Genomic DNA, 24,925 nt, shown 5'->3' on the forward strand with positions numbered 1-24,925 from the left:
GTCAAGGACAGGAAAATTTTAAATATAACTGACTAACTTTCTGTTGTTTTTTTTTTTCTTTCTTTTTTCTGCTTTTTCTTTTTAAAAAAAATTATAAAATAAATCCCGAATTTAAAGCGCAAAAACCTGAAGACCTTCCTCTTCGAATCCATTCTGCAACGGGATATTCAGTTTAAAAAAAAAATTAATTTAAACCATTTTTTTTCAATTTTTTATCCATTAAACTCGAACCGTTTCTTTGTTTAACTTAATAATAATGTTAATAAAATTATCTAGAATACAATATTCGCGTGCGATTTAGTCGCACGAGTTAATTGGAGATGCCGGGTTCACTGCCCTCGTTTTCTAAACGATCTTCAAAAATAGGCCATATCTGTTTTCGTTTCGGACGTCAGTTGGACTGCAAAATTGATTCTCGAGCAGAAATGTTTGGATCGGTACCGCTGAATCTAGTTAAGGATACATAACTTGGCCAACAGTAAAGAGAATGCGAAGAGGGGAGAGAGAGCCTGGGGAGGGGGAATTTTGGAATGACGTGAAAACTTTCACTTTTCACTCTCTCTCTCTCTCTCTCCTCTTGTATGACTCATCTATAAAAATTTGATTTATATAAATTCAAAAACCAGTTTGACAAGTAACAAACAATCTCCGGAGACCAAATAAAGAAACGTCTACATTAATATGGGGGGATCTTTATACGTGGGTTTAAGAAAATGTAAAAATTTTTATGTACGTTAATTAATGGAATTTAATGCGAGGAGGATATTTTTTTTGGGCGCCCCTCGCCAGTTGAATGGCACTCGATTAAAAGAACAACCCCTTAAATTTATTTATTTTTCCGTCGATTTTGATAAATGGAAATCGATCGGGTGATAATTCGATGATTAATTAACGAGTATCTTATATTCATTACGGGTAATTAATTTAGTTAGTTGTAATCTGATTTATTCGTTAATTTTGAAAATCTTCAGCGGCTTAAGACGATCGACGAGATGCTCGATTCTTTGATTAATTTCTGAAGATCCGATCTTCAAAAGATGATTATAATAGCAACAGGCTAATTGCTTTCAATGGAACCGATTAAGATCTTCGCAGTTAACGAAAAATCTATTCTCGTTTCAGATTTTATCTGAAGTCAATTAAGTCAACGAAAATTTTCACGAGAACCGCGTGGTGCCACTTAGCGATTTTTTCACGTATTGACAAGCTATTTTTGTGTTTTTTTTAAGCGATTTTTCCCTCGTTACAACGTAATTACGCGCCAGTATAATCATGCATTTTTCATTGAATTCCATGGAAGATCAAGGAAAATCGAACGGCAAACACGACTACTATTCAAGAGATAAGAATTACTTAACGTTACGTGGCTTTAATAATTTTACAAGACCACTTGTATGGCACAAAAGCCTCCTCTAAATATTTATATACAACGTTAGTATGCGGCTTTAGGGATTTTAACAGTGAAGCTCCCTTTAACCCATTGGAAACAAGATATGAAACAATAAGTAAGATAACAATCATAATCCGAAAAATATTATGTGAATATCGATGACGCACGAGGTAAAGAATTATATAAAAAGTAAGCACCGTCGCACCCATCTGGACCACCTCTCGACTTGGATACAGAAATACGCGGCGGGGTACGGTTCGTCAACGTCACCAAAACGATATGTTACATCTTCTACAACTGAAAAGAAGCGCATCTTGTTGATCAACAAACGTCAAGTGGCAATATAAAAATCGATAAGGTCGAGCCCCCGAGGTGAAATGGCCCATTTCGTAGACAATAAGCATTACATAAATCTGACATAATTCGAAAAATTCATTTTATAACGATTACTTCTATAGGTTAAGTAACGCCATTTATTCACAAATCACCATCGTGTCCACGGAGGAAGAGGTAAATTCGCTAGTGTTTTCGGAGGCCATCCACGTTGACGGTGTTATTTAATATATTATTCAAAAGGCCAACGCGTTAAATCATTATTAAAGCACCGAGAAAAATAATCGATGTAATTGTTTGACATTTTTCTCCGGCTCTTGCACAACTAGTCTTGACCCACTTTCACCACACCAACAAATAGGAAAGGAAGAAAAAAAGAAACTGACAAGCATTATCGGTTAGACTCTCCTAGCAACTGCTTCCTTGTTTCTTATCGTGGTCTAAAATAACAAACTCGATAAGTAAAAACAATCTTTCAAAACACTGTTATAATAATGCGCTCAGTGTACAGACCTACATTTTATATATTTATGTTGATTCGTTGTCTCTTCCCATTCGTTGAAATAATGAAAACCGTTACAAATCCGTTTCGTCTAGCGGAAAATGAGCACATCTTTATATTATATTATTTATTTATTTTTCAATTAAAAATTAATTAAACAAGCTTCCAAAATATGAGACTGCTGAAGGATCTTGAAATTTATAAACTACCAAGAAAAATTCCAATTTAAACAGGACCCCGGAGAAGTCCCCGAGAGAAGAGAATGGGGCCAGTCAGAGTAACAAATGAGGGGGGCCTCTTACCAAATTTTTCACCGCTTACAAAAATGAATTTTAATTTACAATCTCCTTCGTAAGAAAATCGAAATTTAGGACCTCTCTGCCATTTTTAAATCCCCGATTACAAAATTAATATGCCTGATCTCTTTGTATTCGTGATCTGATCTTCTTCTATCTTATCCCAATCTCGGATCCACTTTCACAGCTTCAAAGTTTGATCCTTTAACGTTTAAATTCATCGAGAGCCGAGATGAGCCAATTGCATTTCTTGTCACGAATCACCGCATGAAAATTCCATTTCTTTAATCCAGTTCTAAAGAGCAGCCAACAGGAAGAGAATCAGAAAACACAAACCGCATCGTGGCAAACTACAATAATCCATTGCTAATTGAACCGGGCCATCAATTATTTTAATTAACGGACCAATTTAATGGTTTCTCCAATCTTAAAAATCGGTATTTTAGATTATGTAATGAATAATAATATTTGATTTAAATCCAAGTTCCAGACAGAACGAACAAAAACTTCCTCCTTTGATTCTTACAGAAAATATATAGGTTACTTTTCCTCTTTAACTCAAATCGTGCCAACCATATTTAACCATCAGGAAAACATAAAATGACTTTCTTTTCATTATTTAAAGAATTTTTTTTACATAATCTGAACTTTAAAAAACCAAAAAAAAAAAATTAAGATAAATACTCGTAAAAATTCAATAAACATTTTTTTTTTCTTTTCTTTTCAGCCAAGATTTTCAATTGGTAGTTCAGAAATTTGTACCCATAAAAACAAGAAAAATACTTTTAAAAAAATACCCTTTTAATTATTAAATAAGCTTAAAACAGTTCTAAATACTCTAAAATACTCCGCGTGAAGTATTAATAGAGAGCGGTTTCTTAAAATTGCATTTTGGATCATCATCATCATCATCATCATGTTTTAATCATCTTTACGTTCTTCTTCATCAGCAGAATGAGCTGAATTTAATATTAAGAAGAGATATAATAAACAGTTTTAAGGCAATTTATCAAAACAAAGCGTAATTATGGGTTAAATATGCTGTAAAAAAAAGAAAAAATACAATAGTTGGCAGCCTACAGGCTGTTTATTTCGTACTAAAAACAAAAAATTTTTTGTTAAATAAATTCAAATTAGATGCCAATAGTCTCTTAATTTATTTAAAATTATTTACTTTAATAATTTCTTTTTTTTCTGTAAAGTTCACAACAGAAGATCTCCATTGCAATCATCATCGATGCGGTTCTAAAACAATACATTTCTCTATTGATTACTATATATTTTTTATTTTTATCCTACATTTCCTTTTATTTTTTCGAAATCACGGACACAGAGAGTCACGACCTCAAATATATTTATATATACATATATATATTTTCGTGAAAATATCGAGACAAAGAGAACTGACTTGGAAATAAGCCAAAAAATCCAACCAGGAACGGGTCTTACTTAATTCTCGGAACCTAGAGTTGCACTGTCCGATAGATGGCGTTAACCTGGTCCTGACAAGGACACAGTGTCCCTCGGTCACGTGAATCACGTCCTGTCACCTACAGTACCATCACCTAGGCAACAGTACCGACACAAACTGGTGGATCCTTCGTAGAAAGGGGACGATGCCCCTACGAACAATTGAAAATCTTCGCCGTGTATCTCCATTTTGAATCTTAATTACGTTGTTGGTATGTGGCGAAATGTATATGGAATCGACTAAAAGACGACTCGGCGAAGGGGGGAGAGGGGAGAAAATAAAAACTACTTTTCTGATTGGCGAGCGATATAAAAGCTATTCCTATTCGGCCGGTCGCTAAACAAACTGGCCAGGCTTTGCAAAGCGCCATTCACAAGCTTCTGTTACTTAATAACGAATTTTGTAAACTAGGACACATCAATTAGCAATTGGTAGAAGCATACAGTCGCATGTTTATTAATATAAATGATTTAAATTTTCGAATTTGATTGATAACTTATCAAAAAAACCACAGCACCAAGCTTTTCTTCATTTTCCAGTTAAAAATTCGTTAAAATGTACCATTTAAAGTTATTTTTTTAAAGGATTTCTTTGACATAACCTTGGATTTTTACGTATTTATCAAGAATATTTTAGAAATTTTCAAACATGTTAAGAAACAACTCTAATTCCTGAAGCACCCTCGATCCTCCGATCCTCCAAGACCTATAGATATCCATTACTTTGCAGGAAGGAATATCTACACAAATTCCAATAATACTTTTCCACCTTTTTCGTTTATCACGAGCATTTTTATTTGCCGTAACGAGTTTACGCAATTAGTTTCGAAAATTATGTAAAATTTTATTTGAAGAACCATCAAACTTTCTTCCTGTTCGACCGACGTGTCGGTCACTCCCAGTAGCCCGTCTAAGTACTTAAAAAGTTGTTTAATGATGACAGCGACGTGTCTGGGTGACTAAAGGATGTGAAAATTCAGGAAATAAAACAAATTATTCAGTGCCAGAAGAGAAGAGCGCTGTTTCGAGAATCCTCACTCATTAAAAATTTCAAAAATGGCCAAAGAATAACCTAAACTTGAGGGCGACCCGTGAATGCAAAGAGCGAGCCAAATGCCTTTCCCGTCCTCCCCTCATCTTTGTTAGCCATTAAACGTGTATCTTAGAAAATGGGGAGATGCCAGACAATACGGAAATGGAACAGTCGTTTCCGTGTTTCGGAATCCATTCTCCTCAATGAGAAATTGTGAAAAGTTGATTCGCTTTAAACGCGAAATATGAAAGTAATCGAAAGTTACGCCAACGATGGCGTCACAACTGACCCTAATCGCAATTTGACTCGCGGTGAGACTCGTCTGACGTCACAACTGACGCAATAATAGAGCGCTTATCGTGTTTTCTCTAGCAATTAGCGTTGAAGTTTATGAATAAATCTCAATTATTTTGCTAAATAATTAGCGTTTAAACGGAGATTTCTAAATTAAGTAATATTGAATGAAAGGGAATAGAATGAAGAAGGTAACAACAATGCATAAAACAGACTAATTTTTCAGCCAAAACTGTCAAGAATGTCTCCACATTGATACTTTAAATAAATATTACGATCGCTCTAGTTTACAAAGTAAGTGGGTTATATTTTAAGTAGTTAACAGTATCCTACACTTCTAGAGTTTTTCTGAATGTCGTCTAGATCTGTCCATAAAGCTCTTAAATTTGGCAAAGTGTACGGTTATCTGACACAAACCATAAATTATCTGCTCCATTTCTGGGCTTATTACTTTTCTATTCTGAGGTATAGTATTTCAAATTTATAGTAAAACATCAGGCCCATTATCGTCCATAGAGGAGACAGGGAGGACACATCAGGAGAGCCATTACATTAGAAGGCCCGTAATCTCAGGGGAGCATGATGCCAAGAGATTCGTGGTCTCATAGGGCTGCGATGCCAAGAGATTCGTGGTCTCATAGGGCTGCGATGCCAAGAGATTCGTGGTCTCATAGGGCTGCGATGCCAAGAGTTCGTGGTCTCATAGGGCTACGATGCCAAGAGATTCGTTGTCTCATAGGGCTACGATGCCAAGAGATTCGTTGTCTCATAGAGCTACGATGCCAAGAGATTCGTTGTCTCATAGGGCTACGATGCCAAGAGATTCGTGGTCTTATAGCGCCCGTGATATCAGGAAGATCTTGGTTTCATAGAGTCTTTAATAAGAGAAAAACTTCACGGGCCCTGAATTACGAGTCTCCACAATAGGATCAAAATATGTCAGGTGAACCGTAATTCATAAGGGCAACTCTAATTATTTATCAATTGTTAAACGGTACTATCTTGCTTTCAATGCGCATCTTTTATTTAAGAAGCCACGTTCTTCCATTTACAATTATCATTTTTTTTTTTTTTTTTTAGCATTTCATAAGGAAATCAGCAGCATAGGAATCAAATTTTAAAACCTTGTATAGTCTACAAATAAATATTTAAAATCTAATCAGCAATGAGTTGAGTAACTTTTCCGGTTAAAAAGTTAAACTTGATAGTGGCGACATCTGTTACGAGATTTATTTTAAAACATTTTATATTATAAATTGTTATAAAATAGCAAAGAGCTTAATTTTGAGGGTAGAGACGAGTTTTATTTTAAAATAATAATAATAAATAAAGGCTAATACGAGTAAAATCTTTATTAAGTCCGACCCCATTCCAGATACGACACGTGACCTCTATCTATCTCCCCCTCCTCCGCGACCTTTGACCTCCAAAATTTAACAGCATCAATTCCACTAATACACAAATCTCCCTGCAAAATTTCAGAAATTTTCGACAAAAATCACAGGAGTAATTAAGCTTCAAAGTGGGTGAACAAGATCGTGTCCTCCCCCCACACACACAGACAGACAGCCACAAACATCCAAACACGCAGAAAAAACCTCCCAAACTTTTATATTTCTCGATTTTTCAAGGTCCCCCGAGTTCAAAAATGTAAAAATCTTGGGGGCCATTTTTTGACCTATCGCCATACTTTCGCTCTTTTATGTATAACAGGTGATACAGTATCGAGTTGAAGACAATAGAAATTTAATTAAATAAATAAAAAATAAAACCACCAGAGATAAATCAAATTGTTTAAGATTTTAAGTGTGATAAACGCAGGGCCACGGGCGAGTGGGGCACTGGCCAGGGGTCCCCGAAAGCGAGGGGCCCCAGGCGCGACGCGTCAAAAAAAACAAAATGAATTACACACGATAATAAAAAAAAATATAATGAACATTCTTGTGTAGTTTTCTTGTTACTCAGTTTGGTATCTATTTGATTTTTTTATATGCTGTTGATATTCAAAATTCTAATAGAATTAAAATGTTATACAATGTAAGATTGATTGGGACTTTGAAATCCTAGCTCACCATAGACACTGTTTTGAAAATATTTGAAAATAAATTCTTGATAAACATTTAATATTATGGAATGATGATAAGTCTTTTTTGTCACTTAGGATGATTTTAAAAGTTAATTGAATCCCAGATAAAATAATATATATAAACATACAAATCAAAAAGTTGATTATTAATTAAAGCCAAACCAAACAAATCATGTACTGTTGAGCTAATTTCAAGAATTTGATTTGAAATAATTTGACAAGAGATAGGTAGTTATGCCATCATCACATGATAATTTTAATAATTATAATAAATTTAATTTAGAATTGTTGGAAGAAAATAATTTCCTGGAGTAGAACTTGAAACAAAATTCCTCCTTACTGTATAGATGAACAATTTTATATATATCAATATATATAAAATCATTCATCTATTCAGAGTTAAACCATGTTTTGTAACTGGTGATACAAATGGGAAGGTGGTGATTCTACTTGACATACTGAATTGAAAACAGAGTAAAATTTTTTCTTGTGAGGATTTGTTTCTAAGAAAAATGTCTTTGAAAGTTTATCAAGTACATGATAAAGATTCAATTCATCAGATGTGACTCCCATGTTAACAAATTGGTTCAAAAGAACTGTGTTTTATGAGAGTTCACTCTGCTCTCTGAATAACTCTCCTAGTGAGATATTGAAGATTAGGATATCTGTATTTTGTAATAATTAGCAGCAGCAGAAGCACTGCTGTCACATGCACTCAGCACATTTTAATTGCTGTATGTAGTCATATTGGCACTATGATAGAAACTAAGAATTTGATTGCAAAAGCATAAGAGAAGAATAAGAATGATATAAAAAAACATAACATCAACAATGTATGCAAATATATCAAGTAACAGAATTGCTTTCAAAACACTCAATAATAAAAATAGCATACAGAAACATCCATTAAGTTGAATCTTGATCATTCATACTTGATAAACTTTCAAAGCTATTTTTCTTGGAAACAAAGCCTCGTGAAAAATTTTATTCTATATTTTCAATTCAGTATTTCATTTAGAATTGTCACCTGCCCATTTATACACCAGTTACATGACATCCTATATATATATATATATATATGTATATAATATTTTTGTGTATTATTTTATGGGGTTTAAGTACAGTTTAATATAATAATAAAATTAACTATTAGAGAGGAAAATTCCGTCCTTGTCTCATGGACTTGGTGCGCATAAATACAGAAACTGCAGTATTGAAGGCAAGCAAGAAAGCTTTCAGAAAAGTTCCAAATATCACTAAAGCTATAAATGCACTTACTTGTTTAAAAGGTATTGGTCCTGCATCTGCATCGGGTAAGTTTTTCATTACAAATTATTTAATAAATAATTGAAATTTACACTTTCAGTTCTGAAAAAATAAATTTTTATATTGAATTTTTTTTTTTCCTCCATACATTAGCAATTCTAGCAGCTGGTTATCCGGAACATGCTCCATTCATGGCTGATGAAAGTATGTTGTCTACTCCAGGAATTGAAACTACAGATTATACTTTAGCAGAATATGTGAACTATACTGCACAAATAAAAGCATGTAGTGATCGTTTAAATGAGCATGGTATAAATATTCAAGATTGTTCTCTTAAACAGAAATAAATAGATTTATTTGAAATCTAATTTTATTTAATTTCCAGATAAAGAAACCAAGTGGACTCCTCATAAAGTAGAATTGGCACTGTGGACACATTTCTTGGCAAGAGAGCTGAAACCATCTATTCTCGATGATTTACCTAAATATGATGAAGATGCAACTCCAAACGGAAAGTCAAGCAGCAATCATTCAGATAAAGACAAATCTGTACGTGATGCATTGAAACAATTGGATCAAGATGATTCTTCAAATGAACCCGTTGATAAAAACATCTACAATGCACACTTGAATATTGGCGAAGATAGTGAGGTATCCAATAGTAGTTTGGAGGCCACTGATGAACCCCCAAGTAAAAAGCCTTGCATTTAGCCTTAATTGTAGCCTCTGTACCCTCTTCACTTTTTATCAAGGTACATAAAATTCATGTAAAGGAAAACGAAACAAACTCCTATTTTTCTATCTTATTCATCTTTATTTTATTGCAGGTATTTGAATTTACATACCATTGCTATAGAACAATGATTCATATCGTTCACAATATTTAGGAATTTTTGTCATGCAACAAGTGAAGGTGCAGATTTCATATAGTGTATCTTATTTCTTTTTTTGCACAAAATCCTCTTAGCTATTGATGCAAAAAGAAAAAAAAAATTATATCTATATCTATATACACAGACACACACACACACCACACTAGCATGCATATTNATTTAGCGCCAATTTCGGCACTAAATCGAGGTTTGAGTGTGAGAAATTTTTGCAAACACACACACAAAAAAAAATAAAATAATAATGAATAATAATTTAATTATTTAGCATGACACGTTGTTTAAGAGGTGACGGAAAATCGCATCTTAACGATTATTTCCGAATAGCGGATGATACAACGAACCTTTCACGATTACGTTCGACCATTTTACTCAATCCACACGAAGAAAAAAAAATTTCTGTTTGTCATTAAAAAACGCAGTTAAATAAGAATGCAATTTCATATATAAAAAAAAAAAAAAATAATAATAATAATAAATTAGAATGAAGATCGACACCCGCGGTGAGAAGTTTAAAAAAAAAAAGGGGAACGATTCGTTGTGGTAATGCCCGCAATTACGTCAACCTGACGTCACGCATCCCATGTTTATTAATAACAAACATGAAAATTATGTCAAGTGACGTCAGAGTTGTATACTTTCTCAACAAAACGAATTGACCTCAAAATAGGTGTGTGTATGTTCCTCGGTGTGACGTCAAAGCAATGTGTGTGATTGGACGAATTTGAAAATTTGAATATATTAAAACATTTAATTATTATATTCTGAGTTAAACTATTATTATTATATATTAATTAGTCTGTAAATGTACAGAACACAGTACAATTTTTACTTTTTTAGTAAAGGAATTAATAAAATTACGCTTCTGTTTTGAATACCACTCAATTTAAATACGTGGATCTTGAGCTTGTGGATTGTTCCTACTCTTCAACACGAGCAAATGAATCATCCCTACTCTAAAGCTTGCTTATAAGACTAAAACAACGATCCACATGATTTGCATTTATTATTTTATATAAGTAATATAAAGCAATATTCACAAATTTATCATTAAAAAATATAGTGAATTAGCTACATTCTCAAGCAGAAGGTAACACGAATTACACGTATACTTCCTATTATTTAAAAAATATAAATACGTAGATCATTAAGGATCCTTAGCTTAAATACTCGCATATTTAAGCTAAGGATCCACGTGCTTATTGTGTGTTCAATTTGCCATCTTCATGCTCAAGCTAATTTACATCATGGACATAAATTATTTTCGATTATTTTTAGTAAATTATCATGACCTTTCAACTTTAAAGCCATAAAATAATCAAGAAAATTGTTATATAAACCAAAGGAGCATTTATAAATTCACTCACTAATAACATTAGAATTTTAATACAGCTTTTCTATCTATTTATATAAGGCTATAAATTACACTAGTATATATAGGCCTTATATATATATATAAACAATTGATTTACTTAAAAAGAGTGATTTCAAGCTNTTATATATAAATTAAAACCTGTCCAAAACGGTAGCTTAATAAAATGCAAACCTGCCTAAAAGGAAAAATTCTTAGAAACGCAGCTATTTTCTGTGTTTAAGAAAGACCTGTTTAAAACGGAAACCTGCCAAACCGCAAAAAAATATTCGGTACAGTATTACTCCGGTTTACACAGGTTTAAGTCAATATATGTACAGAAAAACTCGTGTAAACGGTACCAAATATTTTTTCGGTTTGGCAGGTTTCCGTTTTGGGCAGGTTTTACAGTGTATATGTGCTACACAGTTCAATTTAACAGCACCAAATTTGACACGAATATTCTACGACACCCCCCAGTGAAAACCACAGTAGAAAAGATGCCGTGTTGGCCCTCCTTCCTGAAGTCCACCCCTTTTAACTTCAAACGCGAGCAATTCTTTTTATGTTTTGAAGATTCTTTATTGTACTCGGGTCAATAAGTATACATTTTAGTTACTAGGACCCTCTCTTAACCCAACCTCAGGTATGGGGATCAAAAAGACTAATTTTTCAGCCTTTTTTTTTAATAAAATTTAAATAGATTTTTACAATTTTTAAATAAAAATTCAGAGGGAAAAATCCTGAATTTTAAATAAATTTGCTTCTCTTTTTCTAAAAATAATAATTATTATTATTAATCAGAAAAAAAACTTTCTAATTTACAATTAAACAAAATTAACTTCCTAAGCGTGCGTTAAGTCACAAGGCAAAGTTTCTCATTGCCTTGTGACGTAACGCACCACCTCCCACGAAACAACTGATTTTCCACTTCACCTTTTGGGAATTTCTTAAAATTTATCAATTTTTTTTTATGCTATTTACAGGAACGTTTGTTAAAGTTTTCACCTTTTATAGATCTCATCTTCCTTGTTTATTATCTTACCTTGTACAACTATAATTTACAGCATCACAGGAGGAAATTATAATTGTAATTTATGAATAATAAAATATATATATATGTAAATTTTATGTAAAAAAAACAGAGTTAACATTATCAATTATTTTAGAATAAACCGAACCGTATAGCGTTATATCAGGTATGGGGATCAAAAAGACTAATTTTTCAGCCAAAACTGTCAAGAATGTCTCCACATTGATACTTTAAATAAATATTACGATCGCTCTAGTTTACAAAGTAAGTGGGTTATATTTTAAGTAGTTAACAGTATCCTACACTTCTAGAGTTTTTCTGAATGTCGTCTAGATCTGTCCATAAAGCTCTTAAATTTGGCAAAGTGTACGGTTATCTGACACAAACCATAAATTATCTGCTCCATTTCTGGGCTTATTACTTTTCTATTCTGAGGTATAGTATTTCAAATTTATAGTAAAACATCAGGCCCATTATCGTCCATAGAGGAGACAGGGAGGACACGTCAGGAGAGCCATTACATTAGAAGGCCCGTAATCTCAGGGGAGCATGATGCCAAGAGATTCGTGGTCTCATAGGGCTGCGATGCCAAGAGATTCGTGGTCTCATAGGGCTGCGATGCCAAGAGATTCGTGGTCTCATAGGGCTGCGATGCCAAGAGATTCGTGGTCTCATAGGGCTGCGATGCCAAGAGATTCGTGGTCTCATAGGGCTGCGATGCCAAGAGATTCGTGGTCTCATAGGGCTGCGATGCCAAGAGATTCGTGGTCTCATAGGGCTGCGATGCCAAGAGATTCGTGGTCTCATAGGGCTGCGATGCCAAGAGATTCGTGGTCTCATAGGGCTGCGATGCCAAGAGATTCGTGGTCTCATAGGGCTGCGATGCCAAGAGATTCGTGGTCTCATAGGGCTGCGATGCCAAGAGATTCGTGGTCTCATAGGGCTGCGATGCCAAGAGATTCGTGGTCTCATAGGGCTGCGATGCCAAGAGATTCGTGGTCTCATAGGGCTGCGATGCCAAGAGATTCGTGGTCTCATAGGGCTGCGATGCCAAGAGATTCGTGGTCTCATAGGGCTGCGATGCCAAGAGATTCGTGGTCTCATAGGGCTGCGATGCCAAGAGATTCGTGGTCTCATAGGGCTGCGATGCCAAGAGATTCGTGGTCTCATAGGGCTGCGATGCCAAGAGATTCGTGGTCTCATAGGGCTGCGATGCCAAGAGATTCGTGGTCTCATAGGGCTGCGATGCCAAGAGATTCGTGGTCTCATAGGGCTGCGATGCCAAGAGATTCGTGGTCTCATAGGGCTGCGATGCCAAGAGATTCGTGGTCTCATAGGGCTGCGATGCCAAGAGATTCGTGGTCTCATAGGGCTGCGATGCCAAGAGATTCGTGGTCTCATAGGGCTGCGATGCCAAGAGATTCGTGGTCTCATAGGGCTGCGATGCCAAGAGATTCGTGGTCTCATAGGGCTGCGATGCCAAGAGATTCGTGGTCTCATAGGGCTGCGATGCCAAGAGATTCGTGGTCTCATAGGGCTGCGATGCCAAGAGATTCGTGGTCTCATAGGGCTGCGATGCCAAGAGATTCGTGGTCTCATAGGGCTGCGATGCCAAGAGATTCGTGGTCTCATAGGGCTGCGATGCCAAGAGATTCGTGGTCTCATAGGGCTGCGATGCCAAGAGATTCGTGGTCTCATAGGGCTGCGATGCCAAGAGATTCGTGGTCTCATAGGGCTGCGATGCCAAGAGATTCGTGGTCTCATAGGGCTGCGATGCCAAGAGATTCGTGGTCTCATAGGGCTGCGATGCCAAGAGATTCGTGGTCTCATAGGGCTGCGATGCCAAGAGATTCGTGGTCTCATAGGGCTGCGATGCCAAGAGATTCGTGGTCTCATAGGGCTGCGATGCCAAGAGATTCGTGGTCTCATAGGGCTGCGATGCCAANAAAAAAAAAAAAAACACTATAAATTATTATCTATAAAAGTGATGTTTTCTTTTTAACATTAAATATGGAGCTTGCATACAAAAATTAGCCTAAAATAATATAAACAATTAACAGTTTTCTACTTATCCCACTTATCTGGATAAAATTATTCAACAGATTTTTAATCAGATTAGAATTTTAAGCTGGTTAAATTATTTAATTTGCGTCGTAATTTTTTCGATTATATCGATTATTCGACGATATTAAACAAGAAAATTCTGTTTTGTTTAAGAAAAAGGAAACAAACAAAAAGATTTCTTTAGTATTTTCATTTGTTCTTGCATTTAAAAAAAAAAAAAAAAGTCTATTTTATTATGTAAAATAATACAAAAATAAGGATGTAAAACTGGCGAATTAACAGTGGAAACTGTCAGAAATTTATTATTAAAACGTAAATATTACTTGCATAAATAAAGCAATTATTATTTAAGTAACATTACCGATAACGCAACCATCCAGCTTATGTAAACTACTACAGATTATATATATATTTTTTTATATTTAAAAATAAAATCAGTAATTAAAAATTAATACTAAACATCGTTAATTAAAACTCGAAATTTAAGCACGTGAAACGGGGTGAAAAGGTGAAAACGGAGTGAAGCACGAGTGAAGAAACGGTGAAGCAGGAGTGAGAGGGGATGAAGGAGTGAAGGGGCTAATACAGAAGTGAAGAAGGGAGAAGCAGGAGTGAAGAAGCGATATAGAGGGGGTGAAGAGGGAGTTAACCACTTCTTCGTCCCATCTTCAGCCCGCTTCACTTCTGCTTTAGCCCCTCTTCGTTCCTTGTTTACCCCTCTCACTCTTGCTTCATCAGTTCTTCACTCTTCTCACTCCTGATTAATCAGGAGGGAGAAGGGCAAAGGGAGAAGAAGAAGCGGTGAAGCAGGACTGAAGAAGGGGCAAAGAAGTGCTTAAGCAGGAGTGAAGAAGAGCTGAAGCACGAGTGAAGAATGGATAAAGAAGCGGTTAAGCAGTCAGTTGAGTGTTTTAATTGTTTATTTCGGGCTTGTATTAAATAAAAATAAAATGATAAACGTAACACTTTCCTTTATAAAGTAGCATATCAGAGTGACCTTGTTTGTACAATGTACTCTTGATTTTGTAAAACTTTCCTCTTTGTTACGCGCTCCTATCACCAGAGGGCAACACACAGTTTGATAAAGACTCCATAATTGGCAGACGGCATAGTTATATAATGTGCCGATAATTGTTTATATTTATGTCTAAACAATGGCTTTTGCTCTTTGTAATTCGCTTTATTGCTTAATTAGAGTTTAAAAGAAGCGATTTTCACTAATAAAATTAATCAAACAATAAAAGAAAGTTAAGAATTAATACATAAAAACACCCTCCAAGCTTAAAAAATTACTTTCCAAGTCATTTTTGTGTGTAAATTAATTTAAGAATTGAATTTTTATAAGCTGAAATATTACTAATTACGAGTTTATTAATTAATTTTATAATTAATAAGATTTTATTAACATAAAAAATAAGAAAGTAATTTAANATAATATTTTATTATATTATACATTAATAAATAATATAATAAAATATAATATAAAAATATTTTAATATAAAATTTATAACATCAAATACATTATTTTAGGATGTTAGCATTACAGTTAATTAAACATACATAAACACACAACAACGAACAATTACATGACTGTAACAATTAGAGTTTTTACTTAAATTCTTTAACATTTTCTAACCATAAATAAATAAATAAATAACATATTTTATTATGTAAGAATTATCGATTACTCATCTTCAATTTTTCAAAATTTGTCAGCTGTAGCAATGGAACATCCTATCCCTGGGGCATTTCCGTTTAGAGTGCGAGTGAGAGAGAGTTTCTATTGTCGTTTCTTAAAGAGGTGACAAAGGGGAAGATCATTTCCATGTCAAAAATCCACCCTTCGGTTTGTGTTATACTGATTATTTTCTTGTCAACAATGTAATAAGTACAGCAATAAGTGGAATTTTTTAGCTCTTTAGTGATAAGGATTGGTGATAAAGACCTGATTTTATTTTTATTTTTTTAATTTTAAACAATTCTAAAGATAATTCTTATCGCTTTTATGTGTATTAAATTCACTTTTAAGCACTTTTAATTTATCTACAACGCGTGTATGTGTGTTATTAAAGGAATTTATAAATGTAAAGGTATCAGGAATCAGCCTTTGTCTTAAGGGGTAAAGCTTTAAAATATATTAATAATAATAAACTTAATTTGCATTTTTCAGTAGTTTTTAATTATTTAAAATTATATATATTTAAATCATTGTTTTGAGGAAAGAATACTTTTTTTTTGGAAGTAATTTAACGATAATACTTATTATCACTTACATATTTCAGCGTGTTTAATTAAATTTTAAGCAGTTTAACTTACCAAGAGCATAGATGAACACACACACAAATCCATTGTTTTATTTAGAAATTCAGTTTGTTAAAATATATATATATATATATATACAAGATTCATTGTATAATTTCTTAATTGTAAGGCTCGTGTAGGTATGTTCTCACGTGTCACTTCAATTTCTTCGTTTCGCTCCCTCCAAAGAAAAAAAAATCCCTTTCCCTGTTTGAAATTCCCTAAAAAGTCGAACGAAATCGAAATTGACACTTTCAAACTTTCCTTTTTCCGGTCACGATTTCCGTCCAGTTCCGTCAACATCCGGGAACTGGGCCGGAAACTGAAGACTTCACCCGGAAAGATTCTCCAATCGGAACAAAACAGGAAATGTTCCATTTATATATAGGTCTTTCCTGCTATTAATCTATCCAGACCTACTGCTCCCGATTGTTCTCAAGTAGTTTAATTTGCAATCTTTAAACATAACATTTATTTTTTTAATTACAAGAAACGAAACCAGTTGCAAGGCCATTCATTCCCTCCGTTTATATTATGAGACGGATCTTATCACCCAAACCAGTTATGAGGCCCTCACAATATCGCCTGACGTTTTTCGCAACATACCTTTCTATCCGATCCTTTCTTTTTAAGTATGTAAAAAGATCCTATCGTTAAAATATCATTAAGAATAATAGAAGAAGGGCCAACCATTCTTCTAGAATACTTAATATTTAGCCTTATATCTTCTACTATAATATTTAATTGTTTTATACAAATAACTTGCTTTTTCTTCAATTATTCTGCACTATTGTCATCTACAATAGTTTATAATCCCACAAATAACGATAAGTGAACGGAGGACAGACAAACGGAAGGATGAAAAAAAAAAAAAAACACTATAAATTATTATCTATAAAAGTGATGTTTTCTTTTTAACATTAAATATGGAGCTTGCATACAAAAATTAGCCTAAAATAATATAAACAATTAACAGTTTTCTACTTATCCCACTTATCTGGATAAAATTATTCAACAGNATTCGGGGTATTGGACCAAGACAGAGTATCGGCAAGCGTGTATTTGAGCGTGTATAGGTATTCAAAAGAGGCGAGGTCCTAAGCAAAAGACAATTGCATCAAATGTATGTATATATAGGCTATATATACATATATAGGTCACATCCAATGTAGAGTGATAAATATATATACATTCATTTTCTTGCGCAAATGTATGTATATATATAGGCTATATATACATATATAGGTCACATCCAATGTAGAGTGATAAATATCAGTTTTTTAAATTAATATTTTTGTTTATTGTATATTCAAATCTTATGATTATGCAATTTAAAGCTTGATAAAAAGTACATTTTGAATGTTTAAATGAACTAATTAAATCATTTCTACCGAAATCCCACGGCTAATGAGGTGAAGGAGATTCACAAAGATCGATTTCGCAACTAAAATCGACTCAATTCTTTGTACATAAATCGTTTGTTTGTGCCTTTCGAGACGGCATATTTATGAGTTTATGAATGTAATAAAGTAGGATTTACATCAGCAGCTCTACAGCTAAAAATTAGTATGAGGTACAATTCGACCCCCCTATAACACTGTTGATTATTCCGGGGTCGACTGTCCGAAGACATGCATGCAATATTTACCTTTATAAACCTATTCTGTAACGTTACCTCTTCAAAAAAAGCCTTTATAATCTTATAAAAATGAAGAAATTTTAATTATATTAATCAATAAAATAATTCCATAGCCTTTTATGGATGTTCATCTGATGAGCATTCATCAGAAATGTGTTATAGTAACATTAAAAAAAAAGGCTTTATACAACGTGGATTTAATTTAATCGATAAAGAAACAGAAATAGTAAAGGAAACAATTCAAAATTACCTCAAATTACCTATATAAATGTAATTAAATGTCACTTTACTTTGAATATTGCATGAATTTAACTTCCCCGTAGACAAGGGAAAAACTAAAATGTGTCTTTAGTAATCACTTTTTAACACAGTTATGCCTTTGTTAGAAGGTTCAACAAGTTCATTTAATAAACAATGGCCTTTAAAATATATAAAAAAATAACTTTACAAGATGATAATTAAGCCTTTAAAATGCTCCTCGTTTGTCTTAAATGTTTTTTTTTCTACTTTTGTAAAAATTATACAAAGATAAAAATATACTTAAATAATTCAAAGAAAAATTAATAATAATTTTAGTTTTTGTATTAATTTTTTAAAATTATTTATTATTTAAAAAAAAAATATATATATATAAGACCAATGATAAAATATGAGTTATAGAAGCCTTAAATAATTTGTTATATAATTAAACGACGTTTAAAAATAATTTTTAACCTGTAAATTAATAATTATTTATGAATTTTTATTCAATTTTTTATATGAAGAATTTTTTTTAACCCCAATTTTTATATAGAAAAACAAATTTTATGCTTATTATAACATTTTAAACACAGTTTTCATAACTTAAAACATCTTTATATATATATATATAAAAGCCTAATTATTATATAATTTAATTACAATTAATAATCATTAAAACAATTCTTCCACTTTGGTGGATAAAGACTCCTTTCTCCTTAAATCATCATTAAATTTTTTCACTTAAAAAATTTATTTTTACGCTAATTAAATATTTAAATTAGGAAAAACATTACAAAGTCATTAATTTAAGTAATTAAAAATATAAAAAAAAACATTAGTAATCTCCAATTATTAAAACAAGGGTTCTAATCTCAGAGTGTGTCGCCATCTGGTGATAATGGAGCGTAACAAAGAGAATAACTTGAAATATTCTAAAGTACATTGTACAAACAAGGTCACATTGAACGTTTCTTTCAAAACAAAGTCTGTGATATTTTTAAGAATGGAGTAAACAAAATATTAATCGTTTTTAAAATATGCAAATTCGATTCTTCTCATTGGTCTATACAATAACTAACTGACTTCTCGCTCCCTACTGAGTTAAATTAAACGTAATAATTTGGCAAATTTTTTTTATTGTTGTACTGTACGAATTTATACATTATTTACAGGATTCGATATTTATTTTCAAAATATATTTATCCGTTGACAACTTACATTAAATTAAAATTAGTGTATATAAGTAGGGCGTTTGTAGAAGATTTTATGAATTTTACGCATTGAATTTTTCGTTTTCTGGTGAAATTTTCTTAAAATTTTCGAAATTTTCGTAAGAAAAGTCTATAAATCATTTTTTCTACTGTTTTCCCCTCATACTGTTCTTATAAATATGTAAATCCGGCGCGAGTCTAGGCTGTAAGAGGCCCTAGATAATCGTGGACTCGAGCCTTCAGAATAGCTTGAGAGGGCCTTTATATAAGGCAAAACCACGTATTACACGATATTTGATTTTGTACAAAACCTAGATTCCTAATTAGTATTGGATTCGGGGTATTGGACCAAGACAGAGTATCGGCAAGCGTGTATTTGAGCGTGTATAGGTATTCAAAAGAGGCGAGGTCCTAAGCAAAAGACAATTGCATGACTTGTGTAAGCTCTTTTTACATAAACTTACATTATATAACGCCCGTATCACATGATATTTAATAGAATCCTAGACCTTGTACCATATGCAGTACTGGTTTCCCAGAACTAGGCCATGATCAAAAACTACTGTATACGTTTAGTGCGAGCATGAGGTCGTAAAAGTGAAGAGCCCTAAAATACCCATGCATAAAACTATCATTTTGTAAATCAAATATGTATCAATTATGAAACTAGCCCACCAGTAGTCGAGTGTAGGCATATAAAACCACTGTACACTGGTAGTTGTTCGCGAGTTCGCGGCTGGCCATGTGGAGTTTTCCGGATTTTCACGTATCTAACATATAAATAAGGGCCTGTTTCCCATATAAAGTCCTCCCAGGAGGCATCCCTTTTTGGCAGATCATCTGTGGATTGCATTGCCTTATCCAATCAATCCTACATTTAGCCAACTAAATACAAATGGATGTTATTAACTAATTAATTACTGAAAAACTGCCGCGTCGTTAAGCCAGCCATCTTACCTCCCCTATCTTAGCGTCATAAACTGCGATTATATTGTTGAAAACACCAGTTTTAACTATATCCATACCATATAATATAAAAAAATATAATAAAGTTACAGCATTTCATAAGTAATAATTTAAAAGTTTCATAAAAGAAAATTTATATTGGTCGTAAAGGGAGGATTTTCTGTAATTCACATCACGGTAAGCAGAAATTTTAGAGCCGCATATTTCCCCTACACTATACAACACTATAGGGGCAATATGAAGCTCTACAACGTCAAATATCATAGAGGTAATATGTAGTTCTACATTGTAGAACTACACAACATTGCTGCTCACATATATTGGTAATATTTGATACAATTAAACGCATTTCTAACTACCATTATAATCAATTAAAATTTATATAAGCCAACAAAAACCATTGGAGCGAGTTTAGATCATTGGAACGTAGAAATGATTAAATTTAAATATTCAATCTGAATGCCAATTTAATAGTGGTTACAGACTAATAATGGGATAATGTATACATAATCCTTCAAGCAAATAAGTATGCGAATTAATAAATTATTTATTTAAAACTGTGTTGACATTTAAAATAAAAGTTCAGGTCAAATTAAAATCGACGATAAAATCAAAATAATTGGCATAATTACTAATTTTCTAAGTATTCTTAAAGTAGGAAATCATAAAATATATCTACGTATACTTATATACATGCAATTTACATTTAAATCTTTATACAGTGACCTTCTAACTAGTGCCACCCTCATAAAGCACTAACACCTGTGAACATATCTTCACTGTCAATATCCAACTTTTCTCTATCTGGTGTCTGTGAATTATTAAATATATTATTTTGCATTGCAAACCGCATTATCATCATCAAATCATACAAATTTCAAACTGAAACTCTAACCTGTGTGTATATCTTGCTACTATATATAATTAATATTGTTTGAAATTCCTCATTTTAGCATCAGTTCAGAAGCAAACAGACAGAGGTGCTAAATGGCATGAAAGTTTGCCTGTATTTGATTTCTTAATAAAGAGTCGTCGTCATATCAAAACTCAACTCTGACATCTTACATATCCAGCAAGAAATGCTTATTTATTCAGTTGTTATCCATCTGATCATTATAATCTTCCATCTAGAGTAATCTGATTGCAATTCCTTAATGATGCATTTCTAAAACTGTTTTAAAAACAAATTAAAAATATATATTGATTGGATCAGTGGTGTTTGACCAGGCTCGACATGGCAATGATGTCAAACTGTGGCTGGCATGTGATTCCTGTATAAACTTTTTATAAACTCAACACATACTATTTACATATATGTAATATTTTGTAAGTTTACTGACTATTATGTAGTGAGATATACATATAGAATGTAAGCATAACAAGCAACTTAACCTTGAATGGGCAAGTGAAAGCTGTATGTTCGTAAAATCAAAGGAATTAAACAAATGTTTACTCAGTCACAGAGTATCAGTAAAGTAACAGTAACATTTACAGTAGAGCAGTGATTACAATATTATTTTAATGAAATATAATATAAAATACTATTCTAATAGAGGATGAAGTTCTCATATATTTCTGATAGGTGGTAAATGGCTTGTCATGACAAGGTTTGGCAATCCCTGCTATAGTGTATTATAACAACCTTCTAAAGATATTGCACTGCATATGGTATCAAATAATTTATTAAACTTTAGATAAATTATTGAGTATCAAGCAAACGTGTTGTATATATTAAAATAACCAAATTGGATGCTCTCTACAAATTACTGACTTAATAGATTTTAATGTCATCCTCTAAAAGCAAGGCAAATTTAAAATAGTGTAGGTTCTAATATGAAATTTTAGTCACAATACTTTATGTAAGAAGACAAACCTGTAGCTATGGGGTCTATGAGATGACTGAGCCCCCCTCAGCTTAGTCAATAGACCCCATATGCAACATACATAATATATGCTTTCACTTTCATCATGTAAACTTAGGCTACTGTTACTTATTTTTTTACGTAAACTCTAGCTAATACACCTAATGATGACTAAAAAAATGAAGAATTCCAGTCACAATTTTTTCAATTTGTCCCTCTAGCTCCAACAATTTATTCTTAGCTATAAGACTGATGTATAGGGCTTGTAAATTCCCTTACAGATTATATGCATTCATTCAGCTGATAGATTAAAAACAGAAAATAAGTAATGAATAAACAGTGTTGAAAGAGCAAATTATGTTACGAATAGTTAGAAATACATTACACATGTATCAATATTCTACGCAATCAAATTATAATTCATAAAATCTATAAAAATATCTCGTCTCTTTCCAGAATGTTACAATAAAAATTTTAATTTTAAAACAGATTAAACGTATTAATATTATATCTATCCTTCAAATGTAAGATCTGTCGTGTATTTTTTGGAAGTTGTTCACACTGAATTGTTCGGGAAAAGATTGATATTTTACAACTGCTGTAGTTCATTACAATTTGTTTGTAAGAATTCATGCTATGAATTAAAGGTATAAAAACAATATTCTAACAAATAAAATTATATTGAAAATATAACCGACTATTGACAAATAATAAACAAATCTAAAATGTTTAAGCCAAACGAAGATGTAATAATTTGATAAATGATAAATTTAGAATATAGTTTACATTAGATATCAGTATTAATAAGATTAGAAAGTTGATATTTCATATATTTTTATTTCAAAATCATTCTTTTATTATCAAATTATCATTATCATTATTTATTATCGTGGCCATTCTTATCATTGAGTTTCTATCTAGTTTTCACTTTCCAATGCAATTTACAAAAAGTAAATTCTGCGGTACTGATGTCATATCCTGTGATATTACTAGTAACAAGTCGTACTTACTAATAAATAATAAGCATTAAAAGAATGAATATCGTCTTTTGATATGGGGAAAAAAAAAACACATTAACTATAAACAGTGAAGTGAATGACTGGTAGAAGGCAACATGTATAGCACTCAATACTTAAGGAAAAGCTGAACCGCAGGCTTTGAGAACCAATTAGAAATTTGTACAGAGATTGAAATAAGTTATTATATGAACTGGCTTAAAAAAAGCTTTCTTACTTGTTAGTGCCCTCAAGGCAGAAAGAGTTTGAAAAGCTAAGTGTACCCAAGTAACTTTTAGTAATTAAGTAAAATACTGCAGCTTTGTTTTTTCTTTTGTAAATTTTTATGTATTAAGTTAAAGCTGAATGTTAAATATGTTTTTTTGCAATTGTTGTAAGTATCTGTATTTATGTAATAGTGGCTAAAGAGAGTCTAATGTAGACCAAAATGCATCCCATGAATAAAATTAGTGTTTGTTGATGCAATCTGGATTTTCTAACATGCCAATATGGTTTGATAAGCCTCATATATCTGCAGTAATTGTAGTTAGAGTTAATTATTTAAAGCAAAAAAAAGTAATCAATAACTAAAAAAAAACACAGAAATATATAAAGAGTTGGAATAATTAGTTATTGTTTTTAATTCTATTTCTTTGTCAATTAACTAGTTTTTGCATTTAATTTCATTCTCTTTCTCTGCAAGCAATCTAATCATCCTAAGTAATAAATAATGCGTCAGTCCAGTCATCCAGTACTACTTAAAGTAATTAATATTTTATAAAAATCACAAGCACTACAAATACTTAATGTTATACATACAATTATGCAAAGGGTAGGAAATATTTTTTATTTAAATAATGTTTAATATATTTAACACAATCAGAGCCATTGAGAGCTTGTATGGAGTCAAACAGTAGAATGGGATCCTTTAACCTTTTGTTTTTTGAAGAAATGAAATACGTAGTGTGTTTTTCTATTAAAAAAAAGCAGTCTTAAAGATTTTATTTTCTGTTAGCAAACAATGTTAATTTTAAAGGAGTTGGAATAACTACAGGCAGCTAAGATTTTACTTCATGCAAGGAAAAATCCCCAGTTCCCATTCAATGGCCCTGCACATAATATATAAACAAAATTTCAAAACCCTTATTAAATTTTTAAATAGAAACATTTAAATACCTTAATACATATCACTCTCATATAACAGCATTAAGAATACAAATATTAGTATGAAGATTTATTAAAAAAAATACAAAACTATTCATAAAATGCTTGAACTCGTGTTTTTTTCTCTTATAAAGTTCCATTAAAGAAAAATTATTGTTGTTTTATATTGTTAATTATTATTTTAAAAAAGGGCAAAAGCCTTATTTTGAAGGGTAGGTGTGAATTTTTAAATGAATTATTAATGCCAATAACAAGTAAAGTTCTCATTAAGTCAGAACCCGCTCAAGATATGACACGACCTTATTATTTTCTCTCCTTGACTATACTCTCCACAATTTAATACCGACAATCAGTGATGCACCCAGAGGGGAACAAGGAGCCCTGGCATCCTCCAAAGAAAAAAAAAAACCACTAGAAAATTTTCCAAAAATTTTCCAAAAATTTTTTCCTAATTAAATTCATTTTTATATTGTGTTGTGTCAATTATTTCTATACTACTTGTGAGTTAATGATCACATCAGGTGGGAATTTTATTGAAT

General features: G+C 32.3%; 2 protein-coding genes across 8 annotated transcripts in view; one reads left to right on the forward strand and one right to left on the reverse strand.

The window, feature by feature from the left end:
• The window catches only part of LOC111618191 (ecdysone-induced protein 74EF-like), a 103,161-nt gene that overhangs the window by 13,400 nt on the left and 64,836 nt on the right, over nt 1-24,925 (reverse strand). The gene's annotated exons all lie outside the window — the stretch shown is intronic.
• On the forward strand, nt 8,543-9,710 carry LOC111618193. 2 transcript variants are annotated; one of them, XM_023359671.1, is made up of 4 exons: nt 8,543-8,717; nt 8,824-8,979; nt 9,056-9,422; nt 9,498-9,710. In XM_023359671.1, exons 1-3 carry the CDS (start codon nt 8,582-8,584, stop codon nt 9,379-9,381), a joined length of 618 nt encoding a protein of 205 aa, XP_023215439.1. In that variant the 5' UTR covers nt 8,543-8,581; the 3' UTR covers nt 9,382-9,422; nt 9,498-9,710. The 2 variants fall into 2 exon arrangements, with proteins under 2 accessions (XP_023215439.1, XP_023215438.1); XM_023359670.1 differs by having other exon boundaries at nt 9,056-9,710.

Source organism: Centruroides sculpturatus, unplaced genomic scaffold, assembly GCF_000671375.1.
Source record: "Centruroides sculpturatus isolate CEXI.00-Female unplaced genomic scaffold, Cexi_2.0 scaffold257, whole genome shotgun sequence".
Classification (NCBI taxonomy): Eukaryota; Metazoa; Arthropoda; class Arachnida; order Scorpiones; family Buthidae; genus Centruroides; species Centruroides sculpturatus.

What these genes read in the sequence shown, in the direction of transcription:
- LOC111618193 (XM_023359670.1), top strand. Translation starts at nt 8,582, where the DNA reads ATGGACTTGGTGCGCATAAATACAGAAACTGCAGTATTGAAGGCAAGC. An exon ending in TGGTCCTGCATCTGCATCGG is followed by an intron (nt 8,718 to 8,823) that starts GTAAGTTTTTCA and finishes TCCATACATTAG; the next exon opens with CAATTCTAGCAGCTGGTTAT. An exon ending in TGATCGTTTAAATGAGCATG is followed by an intron (nt 8,980 to 9,055) that starts GTATAAATATTC and finishes TTTAATTTCCAG; the next exon opens with ATAAAGAAACCAAGTGGACT.